At 37.8% G+C, this 16,927-nt stretch overlaps 1 protein-coding gene across 6 annotated transcripts in view; it reads left to right on the plus strand.

Moving 5' to 3' along the window:
• The first annotated feature begins 784 nt into the window (after nt 1-784).
• The window catches only part of usp2a (ubiquitin specific peptidase 2a), a 40,982-nt gene continuing 24,839 nt past the window's right edge, over nt 785-16,927 (plus strand). Inside the window, exons 1-3 of one of the 6 annotated variants that reach the window (XM_022668864.2) lie at nt 785-857; nt 4,530-4,623; nt 10,617-11,335. In XM_022668864.2, the coding sequence (XP_022524585.2) occupies nt 10,661-11,335 (675 nt within the window). In that variant the 5' untranslated portion in view covers nt 785-857; nt 4,530-4,623; nt 10,617-10,660. The other 5 variants (XM_022668863.2, XM_049466944.1, XM_022668877.2 and 2 more) reach the window with 5 other exon arrangements.

The raw sequence follows: 16,927 nt of genomic DNA on the forward strand, positions 1-16,927 counted from the left end.
TCTATCTATCTATAGCCATTTCTGTCTGTCTGTCAATCTATCTATCTATCTATCTATAGCCATTTCTGTCTGTCTGTCAATCTATCTATCTATCTATCTATAGCCATTTCTGTCTGTCTGTCAATCTATCTATCTATCTATCTATAGCCATTTCTGTCTGTCTGTCAATCTATCTATCTATCTATCTATGTTTTTGTAGGCATATCAATCGTTTACTTATCTTTTACATATTGTTTACATATCTATCTATCTGTCTGTCTGTCTGTCTGTCTGTCTGTCTGTTTATGTAGCCATTTCTTTGTCTGTCAATCTATCTTTCTGTCTGTCTGTCTGTATGTCTGTTTATGTAGCCCTGTCTGTTTGTCTGTCTGTGTTTGTTTAGCCGTATGTATGCATCCCTCTGTATTAAACAGTACTGATGGTTGTTCGGTCGCTTCTCTCCCCGGCGTAGTGTTTAGTCCGTCACCAGGGCGATGGTGTGGGCGGCGACGCCGTCTGACGCTCGCGGAGCGACACTGACCAATCGGGTTGGCTGGACGGGCGCCTGACGTCACATTTAAAGTGAGAGTACCGTTAGTGGGAGAGACGGGCTGGGATTTAGCGAAGGCAAGGGAGCAGCGGAGGGGGCTGAGGGAGGGAGCTGCTCGCAGTTTATATAGCTGGTTATAGACCACCATTTATAGACCGGTTACTCTCAGTGTAGCGGCTCAGTGAGGAGGAGCTCAGGGTCCGGGGCATTGTAGTAAATAGTAGTGAGTAGTGAGTAGTGAGAGGGGGGGGGGCGGGGGGCTCACAGGGGGTCCACAACAGGAGAGGAGGTATGGTTACGGTACTATGTGTACGTGTGTGTGTGGTGGGTGAGTAATTGAGTAATCTCTCTATCTCTCATACTCTTGTACAGCCTGTATACAATAGTCAGCAGCTAATGTGTAATAACTGCGGATTAACGCGGTTCCGCCCAATCCTCTATCCGCTAGCCGTTGGCTAATAACTTCTGTACTTAATATTAACTATGTTTCCTTGAGCCCGCGCTGTGTCTCGCTTCATGCAGTAGATAGCCAGCTAACAACATTACCATAGCAACGCTGGTTAATGTAGCTTGTAGACAGCGTAGCTAGTTAACCGCTAGTTGCTGAAGAAGTAGTAGTAGTTCATAGCTAGCTAACCTAGTTAATAGTTTTAAGCTCATGTCTGCACTGTAAAGTTAGTGTACTGAGTGTAGCTGCAGTGCAGAGTCTAGAGTTGCCACCCGTCCCGTAAAAATACTGAATCCTTTATTTGGCAAATGAATGCTATGTCCTGTATTTGTTCCGTATTTCCATTAATGTCCAATACACGTCTGACACACACACGCACACAAAACACTAAAGTTTATCTAAATTTTAGTAGACTACTGTGGTTTGATTGTTTAGGATATTGAGGGTTAGTATTTTGAATGAATGATCATTTATTTAATATACAGCTCTGGAAAAAATAAGAGACTTTAGTTTCTGAATCAGTTTCTCTGATTTTGCTATTTATAGGTATATGTTTGTGTAAAATTAACTTTGTTGTTTTATTCTATAAACTACAGACAACATTTCTCCCAAATTCCAAAAAAATGCCATTTAGAGCATTTATTTGCAAAACATTAGCTATGACTGAAATAACAAAAAAGATGCAGAGCTTTTATACCTCAAATAATGCAAAGAAAATAAGTTCATATTCCTAAAGTTTTAAGAGTTCAGAAATCCATATTTGGTGGAATAACTCAGGTTTTTATTGCATCTTGGCATGTTCTTCTCCATCAGTCTTACACACTCCTTTTGGATAAATCTATGCCACTCCTGGTGCAAAAATTCAAGTAGTTCAACTTGGTTTGATGGCTTGTGATCATCTATCTTCCTCTTGATTATATTCCAGAGGTTTTCAATTTGGTAAAATCAAAGAAACTCATCATTCTTAAGTGGTCTCTTTTTTGTTGCATCAGATAATTAGTAACTGAAAACATGTTGTTGTATATGGCTGAATATTTGAAAATATTGATTGATTGATTCCACTTATTTACCTAATAAAAACTATTTAAAATATTTTACAGTACTAGTCAAAATTCTGGACACACCACTTCTCATTCAATTAGTTTTCTTTCCTTTTATGATTTTGTACATTGTGAAGTTAATATTGGACTGCATTAAAGCTATACAAGAACATACACAAAATTATTTTGTAAGCAAAAAGTATTAAACTAACCAGAATATGTTTTCTAGTTTTGGTTAATCTAAGTAGCACATTTATCTTGGAGGACAGATCTGCACACTCTTGGTATTTTAATCTCAGTGTCTTTATAAGCTAGAGTCAACTCGTTTTCTCAGCGGCTTGAAAGAGTTCCTGGAGGTGCTGAACAATAATTGCTGCTTTTCCTTTATGCTGTGCTCCAGCTCATCTCAAATCACCCAGTCAACCCACCTCAGTTGGTTAAATATGCAATTTTATGTTTCCTTTAATTTTTTAAATATTAATATACAATGTAGAAAATAAATTAAATAAACCGAAAAAAAACATGGAACAAGATTGTGTGTCCAACTCGTACTGTATAACCAACAAATCTCTTTTTTTCCAAAAGCAAAACAAAAATCTTTTTAATTTATGCAATGGTGAAACAGTACAAAAAAACTGTCCAAGTTTATTCAGTTGGGGACAAAACATGATTCAGCATGTTATTACGAGTGGGCCTTCATTAAAGAAGACTCCTCATTCTTCTGCTGTTGCTAAGGCTAAATGATATATGGCATCATCTCAACCTCAGAAGTTGCCAGCAAACCTACCCAAGCGCACAGCCCACGCAAGCCAAGAGGACATGGGAGAACTGGTTGCCTGTGCGCTTTTCCTTCCTCTCACTTGTGTACACTTCTGTACACTGAACCTGACTCCCATCTTCATCACACAAGTATAACTTACAGCTCATGTGTGAGCTCTGCATGTTCTGGAACCGAGCTGGCAGAGTTCATCATCCACCAAAATCAGAGGAATCATGAAGAAGAGTTAGGCCTACTCTGTACCAGTTTCACAAAATGGGTGTAAAAGAATTTGGTCTGCAATTCACCTGCCCATAAAAAGCATCAATGCTGAGCCTTTAAGAGCAAAGTGGAATGCCACTAAGTGTTGAATGACCGACTGAGGTCGTAGGAGATAGCTATATTTACCACCCCAGTAACATGATCTCTGGCATTCGGGATCACTGTGCTCATTCAATCCCTCCCTGGTCCTCTCGCTCTGGGGCCACAGCCTCTCAAACAGCACACTGCGTAGCTTCAGAAAACGCCACTGGTGAGCCTCACCTCCGCTTTAATAACTTTTTGATCTTTTTGTCTTTTGTTTGAGTACTAAAGCTAGAGGACTGATTTGACGAAGGAGAATGGATGTTACTGTCAGGTTGTTACATATTATTTCCTGTGGCTTTTTATAATATTTTTGGAAAGTGTTTTTTTTTAATAAGCTAGCTAATTTTAAGACTGGTCTTTTTGGTAAATTATTTACCACAGATTGTCAAGGAAATGCCTATGAAAGTTTGTAGTATTTAAAACTTACAAATGTTTACACATTTTGTTAAATAAAAACCTGTACCTTATTTTCCAAGTGGCAAGTTATCTGGTTGATTTGGTTGGGGGCTACTGGCCCAGCTTATTAGTTAACTAGCTTTTTAGTCTAACGGTCAGGCCTTAGTGGTAAATATTTCAGGATCTAGTGTACTGTGAATACGGTTAATGCTCAGACCACCAACCTGTTCATTAGAGTCTTTTGAGACACTAGCCAAAGGAATACAGCAGTTCTAAAAGACTGCTGACTGCTTTTTGGAGGTTATTGTGGAAATTCTACTTTGTTTATTCATTGCAGCTTATCAAATGTCAGAAAAGTATTGTAAAGTTATTTAAGTAATGTTTACTGTTTAGTTAAGTTAAGTAACTAAATTGTAAGTAATTGTATGTAATTCGTGATATCGGTTGCTTTGCATGATTTTTCTACTTTCAATTGAATAATGTGTATTCAGTATTCTTTTTAAATGTATTTTATTAAAATATAGTTTTGATTATAAAATTAAAAAATAAATTGAACAGAGTGAATACTATAGCACACACTCAACAAGCTTTGCTTGGTTTTACAGCCTACAACATAAAGGACAGGTAGTTAATCATAATGTATGATCTACAAGTTTACTGAAGTTATCCTGGTAGGAATGACTGCACACTGACGGTGATTGCCAGATTGCCAGGGGGACACATCCAGCCAGCAAATTGATGGTGCCAGAGGCCAATGGAAAATAAGCTACAAATGCCAGTAGACTAAACTCCATTATTATAAGTTGATTCAATTTAAAGGTTTAAGTTGAATGTATATGTGGTCACAAATGTTCAACAAGTAATGTTTGGAAATACCCAATATAACAAAAAAAAACCAGACTTTTTTGAGTTCATACTAATTGTGGTTTTACAGTGCAGTGCCATGTATCCAATGTCTACTAATTGTCCACCTTAATTCATGTCTTCCTTCAGGTTTAAGCCATGAAAAGTGGATGTGAGATATGACAAGCTGCCACCACTGTTTTTCCATCAGCTGGAACTGAGAAAACAGCTCTACTTACAGCAGGTACCCCATAACCTAACACCCATCTGCTACCAAAGTGCACACCACATAAATGATACTGAAAGAGGAGCAGTGGAGCTGACTAAAAGCACAAAGATCGTGAGCACAGACTTTACACATCATGTTTAGCATGCGCAAAATTGAACCTGCTGTTAAAACTGGCCTCAGCATTATTGTTATTATTTTTGTATTATGACTATTATTAAGAAACCGTCTTGCGTAACTGGGTGTACATTACAAACTTAAGAACATCTAGGCCTGTCACAATAATGACATTGTGTTGACATGATCTCAGAAATATTTCTAAACTCGGTATTGCTCACTCTGTTTTTTGTCTTTTCAGAAAGCAAGCCTATTAACAAAATCAGTGTTGGATTTATTTAAAAACAGTGGTTTAATTTAGTTTTGGTTTTATAAATTAAGGACAAGTACACATTGAGGATATTTCTGAGGATTACATTTCAGCATCAATGACTAAATAAGCTTAGTAATTAAATGTTAATTGCTTTTAAAAATAGTGTAATTGCATTAGAATACCAATGGTTTCTCATTTTAATAAAAAAGGGCCTTTAAATTACAATATCAAATATTCTAATAAATTAATATGTCGGCCAAAAATACGTTTCATGAGATTCCTAGTGATTGCATTATTGTGATATTATGGTATAATATTATCTTTGGCATAAAATGAATTTGACAGTTATATTGTTTATCATTATTATTTCTAGGACAATAAACTTCCTTTATCACTTACTGTGATGTGAGTCTATATTTTGCGCTATTGAAGTTGAGTTCCCCTTTTGATTTTGATTTTATAGAAGGTGCTCTAGAAATTAAGCTAAGATCTAGTGAAAGCTAAATGTGCTAGAAGTTGTAGATCTTTGTCAAAGCCTCTAATATTTTTGGAAGAGTATTAATAAGGTCCGACAGGCTGAGCTAAGCCTAAGAGTGGAATCATAGCAGCCTGATGTTGGTTAGAAGGGAGGGCAGAGGCGTCAGTTTGGTTCCCCACAGACGTAGAGTTTCTATCTGCTCGTGTTACAAGGTAAATATAGCTGTGCCCCAGACTCTGACTTTAAGTATTCAACATGCTGACCACCAACATTGTTTACGTTGTAAAAAGCCTCTTTGGTTTTGGAATTGCTTCTTCCTGTGTTTTGGATGGACAGTTTTACTGCGGTAACATTAGAAATTCAATATTTTGACTTTTAAAAGCAAATGAAGTTTATGTGTGCCTCTTGTGTGTTAATGCTGGTTGTTTTGTTGGCTATGACTCTCTTTTTGAGGACAAAAGACTTGATATGCAATAGCGCTGTTGGATATTAGAATAACAACGTGAAATTAAATCATTTAAGAGCCTAAAACAATTTAAGCTCCTAAAAGTTTTTTTGGAACTACGATAATTTTTTCCTGGCAAAGAAGTATTTTTGTGTGTGCGTTTACTATGAAACTCTGCCTCACTCTGCCTCCAGCTTTGTTATGTCACATGAGCACAGTCTGCTGCATTAAGAGCTTCCTCTGTTGCTGCATATAGGTAATATAGTTTCATATATTGCGATAAAGATTTAATTTAACACAATAGTCTTTGTTCCGCTGATGCTTGGACTTTCTTTGCCTAAAGAGAATCAAATACATTGAACTTAACTGTAAAATAAGTGCAGACCTACAGTGCAGTTGGATTGTGCACAATGATGAGACTGTGCACTAATCTACTCACAGATCTGTTGTTGATGACACAAGCCTGTATGTTAGTCCGTGTTAGTCCTTGTAAGGCCGAGTCTGTGCTGACCGTGTCTGGCAACTCCCAGCATCAATCACGATCAGAAGCGCTCTCCTGACTCAGCCACTCTCCACAGACATACGCTCACATAGCACACCTCTATCCATGCTGATTCAACACTCAGCCTAAACCCCCAAAAAAGTGTGAAAAACATGTCACAGTTTCCATAGCAATTTTTTCCATAGCCATTGCAGCTGATCCAATATAATTCCGGTATTGACCAAAAGCCACAGAACTGCCAGAATCCCTACATTGGACATCTGGACCTACAATTGAAAAAATGACACATTTTTTTATCAACTTCAGGCAGTGAGAGGTGCTGTAAATATTTTTTTAAAATCATATCACCATTATTTAACGATTTCTGTTGCAATATACATTGATATTGAACTCCTCCAGGCCCACTTCTTATAAAGTAGAAAGTATTTTGATTTGGAATCATTTGGGAATAAGCAGATTTAAACTGAACTAATATTTAAACTGGACTTTGACGGTAAAATGTTGGCCTTAACATTGGGTTGTCTACATTTTTTATTATTATTGCATTTTTAACCTTTTACAAAAAGTGTAATATTTCTCTGTGATGCCAATTTAAATAAATATTGTCAGTTTCTGTATTTTAGCAGATATGTATTTCAGATACTGGTGCATGTAATTCCCATACTGATGCATAAATGTTACATATACAGTGCCCTCCATAATTATTGGCACCCCTGGTTAAGATGTGTTCTTTAGCTTCTCATAAATTGAGTTTTGTTCAAAATAATATAGGACCACGATGGAAAAAAAGAGTAAAATACAACCTTTAACTCAAGTGAATTTATTCAGTAGGAAAAAAATCCCACATTAAGAAATAATTATTTAACATCAAATCATGTGTGCCACAATTATTAGCACCCCTGATGTTAATACTTTGTACAACCCCCTTTTGCCAACAGAACAGCACCTAATCTTCTCCTGTAATGTTTCACAAGATGGGAGAATACAGAAAGAGGGATCTTTGACCATTCCTCTTTGCACATTCTCTCTAAATCATCCAACGACCTGGGTCCTCTCCTCTGCACTCTCCTCTTCAGCTCACCCCACAGGTTTTCAATGGGGTTGAGGTCTGGGGACTGAGATGGCCATGGGAGGAGCTTGATTCTGTGTGCGGTGAACCATTTCTGTGTAGATTTGGCCACATGTTTAGGGTCATTATCTTGCTGAAAGACCCAGTGACGACCCATCTTCAGCTTTCGGGCAGAAGCCAGCAGATTTTGTTTTAAAATGTCCTGGTATTTTAGAGCATTCATGATGCCATGCACCCTAACAAGGTTCCCAGGGCCTTTAGAAGAGAAACAGGCCCACAGCATCACTGATCCCCCGCCGTATTTCACAGTGGGCATGAGGTGCTTTTCTGCATACTCAGCTCTTGTGTTACGCCAGACCCACTTAGAGCATTTGTTGCCAAAAAGCTCTATCTTTGTTTCATCTGACCAAAGCACACGGTCCCAGTTGAAGTCATAGTACCGCTTAGCAAACTCCAAACGTTTGCGTTTATGATTGTGAGTGAGAAATGGTTTCTTCCATGCATGCCTCCCAAACAGCTGGTTGGCATGTAGATAGCGCCTGATGGTTGTTTTGGAGACTTTGTGACCCCAAGAATCTACCATTTGTTGCAATTCTGTAACAGTGAGCTTTGGAGAACTTTTTATTTCTCTTATCATCCTCCTCACTGTGCGTGGTGGCAAAATAAACTTGCGTCCTCGTCCAGGCTTGTTTACCACTGTTCCAGTTGTTTTAAACTTCTTAATAATTCCTCTGACAGTAGATATGGACAGGTGTAGGCGAGTAGCGATTTTCTTGTAGCCATTGCCTGACTTGTGAAGGTCAACACACATCTGCCTCACTTGAATGGTATGTTCCTTTGTCTTTCCCATGTTGAAGATAAATGGTCTCTGTGTCACGTCATATTTATACCCCAGGGAAACAGGAAGTTGTGAATTACTAATTAAATGTTCCTACATACTCTGATCAACTTCGTAAACTACTGTAGAAGTGACAGAAATACTTTTATTAAATTTATTTCCTAAGAATTGTTAGGGGTGCCAATAATTGTGGAACAGGTGATTTTATGAAGAATAATTATTTCTAAGTCAGGGATTTTTTTTCCCCCTTAAAATTTACTTGAGTTAAAGGTTGGACTTTACTTTTTTTTCCATCGTGGTCCTATATTATTTTGAACAAAACTCAATTTATGAGAAGCTAAAGAACACATCTTAACCAGGGGTGCCAATAATTATGGAGGGCACTGTAAGTCAAAGAAAGCTTATATGTGTATAGGATATTACATATGTACAAAGCACTGATAATGCTTTTGTGCAGAAATTGTCAATCTTATTTACATGTAGAAAATTTATATATTTTGATCATGATGCCTTGTAAATACTTTATCTATTCAAAAATTCCTCATTTAGGATAGAAAAGAACAGGAACAAGTCCATGAAAATTCTTATAAGAATTTGGTTAGCCTGAATTATTTTAAAAACATCTGTATTTCTTTTTTGAAGCAGAAAGTAAAACAAATGTAAGAAAACGTCTGCATCTGATCTGTTTGGGCTACTTTTGCTTAGCAACATACCATGGAAACGGGCTACAATGCTGCATGTTGGCAGTTAGCTCTGGTTTACTTTGTGAAGGACAAGTAGGGAACATGCTTTAACAGTGGTAGACAACTGTCTTAAGGCTCCTGCTCTGTAGCGAGAGTAGCGTCTGTGAGTAGTCCTGCTGTGCTATGTGATTTGGACTGCCTCCAGCGTGCTGCCTACCCCAGATCCACATGCTGAATTATTGATGCCTGTTGGACTGCACTGAGAGAGAGAGAGACAGAGAGAGAGAGGAGAGGGAGGAAAGAAAGCAAAATGTGTGAGTAAGTGAGGCAGAGAGAGAGAGAGAGAGAGAGAGAGAGAGAGTCAGAAAGAGAGAGAGAGCACGGAGAGAGAGCGATTAAAGAAACAGGAGCCTTCCTACTGAACCCAACACGGATCGACAACACCAGATACTTTTATTTATTCAGATGCAGTGCTGCCTTGTGAACAAGAACGGACTGTGCCACCTTAACATGCAGCTCTGCTCAGGAGACTCTCACATTACACTCCAAAACACAGCAGGGGCTGCAGTGGCCCGCTTGGACTGCAGCATCGGACAAGTCCGCCATAAAAGAATGTGCAGCTTGACGCAATGCCCTACGCAAGCAGGGAGCGTATCCCCTGCTTACACACTTTCACGTATAGTGTGTGTGTGTGTGTGTGTGTTGGGTTTAGAAGAGAGTCACATGCTTGTCTTAGTCATCAATGCTTTAAGGGTTTAGGAGTACTCTCCATACAACAGCAGATCATCCTTTATTAACAATCAGGGCATCAACGTATGCACATGATACATGAAAATGAAATTTTCACATTTTGTTCTGGTTGGGAAATTATCCAAAACTATAAAAAGCACTATAAAAAAACATATTTTAAGCAAATGGTTCACCTAAAATACCCAGAGTGTACCATAATACACCAAATGTTTTATGTTAAAATTAGTGCTGTCAACGTTAACATTCCTCCTAAAATACAGGGAAGTATTGTCTATTGTTGATTATTTTATTTACATTTGAGTATTCACTAGTAAAGAATGATCAGTAGTCTGAAGTCCTAAGAATAGGCATTAATTACAGAATAATGTAGATTAAACTGTTTCATTTTCATAATTAATTTACACACTAGATAAAATCATAAAAATGTTTTTCTGTGAATGATTATGCCAACCATGCTCATATATTTCCATATACTGATAATAGAAGTCTGAATCAAGGGTATATGGCTTTTAAGGAATTCTTCATTGTTCCTTTTAATCTAATTTCAAATGATTGGCGATATCAGAATCATATCTGACTCAAATCCTAGCTTTAGAATTACTGGAATTTGATTCCATACAACGAAAATGTAGCCTATGTGTAATGCACCGGATTGAATTTATTTCCCAGCATCTGCAGAAAGATGTGTAACAAATATTTTATCATCATGTCCTTAATAACAGAGCAGGAATTTACTTATTTTGAGACACAGAAGCCAAAGGGCAGATGCTAAAGAGCACAATATAAATGATCAAATAGACGTTATTATCAGTGTTTATAATTTTGTAATTGTATTCTCTTATTACACTGGTAACAGCCTGGTCTTATCTTTTGCAGTCGATGCGGCCTGCCACTGCCTTGCCTCCGGCTGACCTCCCAGCATGTCTCGTGTCTCCTCCACGGCTAAGCGCTATGCTGGCTCTTCTTATACGAGCCACTATAGCTCATACGGCTCCTCCTTGACCCCTTCCCTGAGCTCCTTTGATCGGGACAAGCTCCCCTACAAGACCTCCTCTTCCTCCGGCTACTCCTCTTCCAGCTACCTGAGCTCCAGCACCAGCCGCATTCGGAACTACAGTGCCTCGTCCGAGCCAGACCGTGGCCGGCCCGTCCCTCGCAGCACCGACCTGCTGACCGGCCGGCGCAGCGAGAGCCTGAGCCGCACACCCGTAAAGGGCTACGGCTCGGGCCTCAACGGGGGCTCGGGCTACTCGGGCTACAGCTACTCTTCTGCCCAGCCCAGCTACCTCTCAGCATCACCCTCCAGCATTTCCTCCTCCAGTGTCTCCCTCAGCCGCCGCAAGTCAGTCAGCCAGAGCGACCTGACGCGGGATCTGTCCTCTCTGGGCCTCAGTGAGGCCTCAAGCAGCAGCTCCAGCCTGAAGCAGGCCTATAGGAGTCGGGCCAGTGATACCACGGAGTCCTACAGCAGCAGCAGTACACGCTCTGGATATGGACTGTCACGCAGCTCCACACAGGAGGCCTTGAGTAGCACCAGCAGCAGCCGCTTCTCCACTTACAACGGCCGCTCCAGCTCACCTGTCAGGGACTCACTGGTAAGGCTTATAAAGCTTACTCCCATTTGCAGAGGGTAGTCATTGCTGTGGCATAGCAATGAAACTTTTAACCAGTTGTCCTACTCAAATAGGCATATTTTACAAAAAATCGAAATATTCAAAAAAGAAAATATTTAATTACATCATTAATTTACAATAAAACATGCAAATAGCACAACGTTTTATTTAAAAATACTTCCAGCTGACCTACAAAACTAAATATAATACAAAACATCTGTACACATCTTTTTGTTTGAAATATCTTAATGCAAGTTAGAACTGTACTTTTGTTACAGAAAGCTTTGGGAAACACTGGCTAATAAACAAACATTCTTTAAATCTAGTTAGTATAGTTAGAACTATTTAGCATTATGCCACTTTTGGAAAACTCAGGGGGGTTTTAAGGCATCACAAAAACAGTGAATTCAGAATAGGCAAAATTAGCAGCATAGTTACCATAGATGGTCTGTATTGACACAAGAGCACAGGTATGGTTTGAAATATTAAACAATATTTATATAAACATATTTTGTTAAAAAAGTTGAAGACATTTTCCATGATAGGTGCTTTTTAAAGTGAGACACACTATCAACTATAAACTACATAACTTGTTGTACTGCAAAGCTCCATTAGGCGGCACTGTTGTGAAGTGTGTTTGGGATTGAGAGTGGTGTCTCAGTTGACTGTGAACAATGGCATCCAGGGGGATTGTGACACATGGAAAGAATGTTGAGTCACTGCTCAGATATATGACACTGGAGTGTCACAGAGTGCGTCTTTATGGAGTTCAGGTACCAGCTGATGAATCCTCACTTGTTTTAAGATAAAGATACAGGATGCTTGTCTTGAAAGGTCCCATATCCTACCTTTTTTCTAAAAATGTTGATATAAAGGTTCATTACCAGTTTAAAGTAATCTCTTTTACAAACATAGTTCTTTAGGAAAACAAAATTTATTCTTCCATAACATTGCTTAAATTGTAACACAACCATTTTAAAAACATGTTTATGTGCTTAAATATGTAAAGAAGTATAAAGAGCAATTTAAAGATGTTTTGTTTTCATTTGTTTCCTCTTTGTTGCTTCAGGACAAGATTATGCAGTTAGACCACTTTTGTTAGAGGAAAAATGCTAAAGCAGTGGTTATTTGTTCCTAAAAATTAAATTCATGACATACAGGGTTAATAGTGTAGGTTAATTTACCAGCAGCAGTAATGTTTACATTATCTAACCTTATTTTGACCCTAAAAAGAAAACGCCTTGTTGATGTGCCTTTAAGCCCATTATATGTAAATATGTTGTTTTTGGCCGCTCTTTATTAGGGCTGGACCCGAATATTCGGGTATTCGGATATTCGTTCGTTGAGTAGGTATTCGGTTTTTAATTTTGGTATTCGGATATTCGTTTTTTTTCTCCTTTCCAGAGTTCCACCTCACTCTAACCACTTCTGTTCTCGCGGGTCCCGTCAGAATATCTTGCGCACGGGACAGAACTGAACTGTTATTGGCTGGAGCGGGAGTTTAATCCAGACGATGCGGGAGCAAATTAATAAATAGTTAAGAAAACTGTAATAATTGTAAAAAAAAAAAAAAAACTAAAGAAAACTCTCAACGCGCAGGATGGACCGACACACACACGCACACACCGATGGTGTTTGGACTGGGGTAAGGAACGGGACCACACTATTCAGCGCTGCTGTTTTAATAAATATATAAGTAAATTTGAAGCATTAAATGTAGTTTATTTAATTTATATTAGGAACGTGGGGCGGGAGCGGCAGAAATGTGTATGTGGCGGGCGGGCGCGGGATTAAAAGAAGCAATTTTTTTGCGGCGCGGTAACGAGACAGAAACGCGGGAGCGTGGAAGAGTGGGTTTAAAAATCAGTCTCGCGCAGACCTCTATTATACATGATAAAAAAAAATGCAGGCTCTTCGAAACTGATTTATATAATAAAACGTAAGGGGTAATGTGGCAACAGTAGGGGCTAAATCGGTTACAAAAGCGTGGCCTACAAAAATGATGTCTGAACGAATTTCCTCTTATCTAATATAATTTAAAATGGTTTAAAAATGTAAAATAATTTCTAAGCAAACGAAATATTTAATATTGAGCTTATAGCCCAAGTGCAAAAATACAAAATCAGTAATACGGCTATGCCCTCCTTAAACCGAAATAGACCAAGTATAATAACGTCATTAACAATGACTTTCCTCTACTCTAATATAATTTAACATGGTTTAAAAATATAAAATAATTTCTAAACAAACGAAATATTTAATATTGAGCTTATAGCCCTAGTGCAAAAATACAAAATCAGTAATACGGCTATGCCCTGCACAATCCTTTAACCGAAATAGACCAAGTACAGTTTACAATGACTGTCCTCTAATATAATCAACAATGTTTAAGAATATAAAATACTTCCTGAACAAACGTTTTTTTTGTTTTTGTTTTTTAAGCAAATAGCCTAAGTGTGAAAACACAAACAGCAATTTACTGGGCTGGCTTGAGCAGCGGAGAAACCGTGCAGCAGCAGCCTCAATGTGGGGCAGCAGAAATTCCGGGATGAAAACACAAAGAAATCTGGGCTAAAAACACAGAAAAAATATGGGGTGAAAACACAAAAATCCAGGATAAAAACACCAAAAATCCGGGGTGAATATGTCTCGTCGGTCAGAGCAAATTGAACATTTTTCAGTGGATTAAAGGGGCCGTGATTTGCTTTTTTTTTTTTTTTTTTTTTACCTCTTTTTTAAAAAACGAATATTCGAATATTCGCTTCGAATCAGTGCCGAATATCCGGAGCTCAAAAAACGCTATTCGGGCCAGCCCTACTCTTTATTGTACCATATATAATAACCTCTGAAACACACCTCATAATAGCAGTTGTCCAGTTAGACCTTTCTGTGTGAATGAGCAGATGAACACCGAGGTTGCTGTTCTGATATCTCTATGTTTGTAGTACTTGTATCAGTACCGTTAACTGCATCATAGTCACTCTGGTAACCAGCAAATCTGTCAGAAAGAGCACACTGTCTCTGAATATATTTGGACTTGCAATGGTAGCTGCAGAAGCATATTAATGCCATTTACTACAGTCATTTTCTCTTGTTTCAGCTCAGAAATACTACTTATTTTAATGTAAGTGGAAAAAAAAGGTTTTCTTTCACAAAGAAACAGAGACATAGCCTTAGTAACAAGGATTTAATAGAAAGTTCTTTGCTGTTGTACACGTTTAATTAATTGTCATTCTTATCATATAACTCCTTTACTTGTTAACACAGGTGCCCAATCTAAATTTGGAGCAATGTCTGTCTGGCTCTAAAATGAATTTTCTGGATTTAACAGATTAGTCTACACATCTGGGAATTTCACAAACCAATCATTTCAACAACGCTCGCTTGAGTGCACTAATCAACTTGCTTTAATTCTCCTGCTAATGCTCAGAATATCCAGGGCTGTTTGAATTCAGGCCATTTAGATGACACTGAACCAGGTCGGTACACAAGTGAAGGTGAACTGTTCGCATTGTGGAGAGGGTGTTTTTTGTACTGATATTTAAAAAATAAGACTGATTTAGTCATGTTTTGTATACTGCAGGTTTTAAAGCTGTATGTATCTGCATTTATTAGGAGGTCAACTATATGGACAAAAATATTGAGACACCTGCTCATTTATATAAAAAAATGTGGGTCCAACTTTAGAGCACTGCTGTTGAGATTTGATTGTAATCAGTGGCAATAGTGTTATTGGGGTTAGGATGTCGGATTCACCCCAACGTATTCTTAAAATATTGTAAGGAACAGAGAACAAAGTTCAAACGAATTTGGATAACATATTTGATAAATTGTCCCAGAAATACTTTCAATAAATAATATTATTTTAATCTTATGAATATTTTATACCTATGATATACAAATATACTGATACGGAAATCTGGGCCAATTCCAATGTCCAATATGACATGTGTATATGCAGATGTCCATACAGATACAGGTATGCACATTTATTATTATTATATTTAAGCTTTTCAACTGTATGCAAACAATAAAATTACAGGTTTCTCCTGAGACATGTTTCACATTTTTTTGGTTTCACATTTATTTAGCTAGTACTTAAACTATCACTGGTTGTAGTTTTATCACCTCTTTTTTAACACAGCAAGTTAAATGAAATGATTGATATAATGAAACTAATAAAAGTAATTTAAAAAGAGCTTAATTAATGGTTTTTAAAGTAGCGCTGCCAGTGTTGGGACAAATGTAGTAGTACAGCCAGCATTATTTGGTCCTTTTCTGACACAAAATAAATACTTTAACAAGTACTAATTTGAAATATCGGCAAAATAGTTTCTAAAAAAAGCTCAAATTTGCCGATAACAATATAATTCCAATATCATTGTGTATCAGTGATATTGGACCAATGAACATTTAATTATTAAGAATATTGTAACTTTGGAATTGGAATGTTTATTGTCCTAAATACATAAAACATTAGGGTTGACATATTGGCACATTCATGTTAATAGACACTTTTTACTAAGTAAATACAATGGGTATAAGTATAATATGATAACATAACTGTTGTGTCAGACCTAGTTTCACTGATCCACAGCTCAGTGATGGGGTGCTATATACCTATTTAGATGATGCATGGCATTAGGCATGGTGTCAGTAGGTTCATGTACATTGTCTGCTCCAGAGGGTCCTGTTCTATTAGAAATACTAGATATTAGAAGGGGTGTCCACAGCTTGTTCATTTCTGTGAAGCAGTGCGGTGAAAAGCTCAACTAAGGGCTCCTTCACTCAATTTCAGCACAGCAGCAGATGTAAGAGGCAAATTCCAAATTTCCAGTAACAACATATTTTGCGGTATTTGAGTAGCCAGCAGGTCTGTGTTAGTGCTGGAGCGATTATGGGTCTGGAGAGCATTAACACACTTTCACTGCCAGACTCCCGCCAGTCTGAGCTTTGTGAGTCTCACTCAGATAAAAAGGAAATGTTTGTTATTTTGTCAGTGCTAGAGTGACTTAGCAGTTTTCACCATGTGTTGTCTGGTCCAGGCTGTGCCCGACATTAACTGTACGCATTATAATTTAACTTTTTTATTAAGATCATTAAATTGTAAACCCAAAACAGAAATGGCAGTGTTGGTTACTGGCCAAAAATTTTAACTGTTGCTGTTCAAAGAAATACATAGTACCCAAGTTTAACCCTTTTTGACCTTCCATGGAAGTCAATATAAAGAAATTTATTCCAGGTTAACTTGAAGAATTTTTAATGGTCTGTTTATCATAAAATTTTGACACATGTACATACACGTTTTTTTCTTTGGAGAGTGATGAAATGATGTCTCAGTCAGGTTAAGTACTTTGTGTTCTCCACATATTTATTTATTTGATCCACACACCCAAGAAATGTTTGATAATAAACAGTCTAATTTGCGTTACTGCACAACTCAGCGCTGGGTTCTTATATCAACACACAATGGTTTAAACTGGTTCAGCATTTGTAGGTTTAAATTAGGAAGCGTTAAAGGCTGGGTTATAAGAGTACATGGTGACCCAAAACATTACCTTGGGTTTGGTGGGT

Source organism: Astyanax mexicanus, chromosome 18 (assembly GCF_023375975.1).
Source record: "Astyanax mexicanus isolate ESR-SI-001 chromosome 18, AstMex3_surface, whole genome shotgun sequence".
NCBI lineage: Eukaryota > Metazoa > Chordata > Actinopteri > Characiformes > Acestrorhamphidae > Astyanax > Astyanax mexicanus.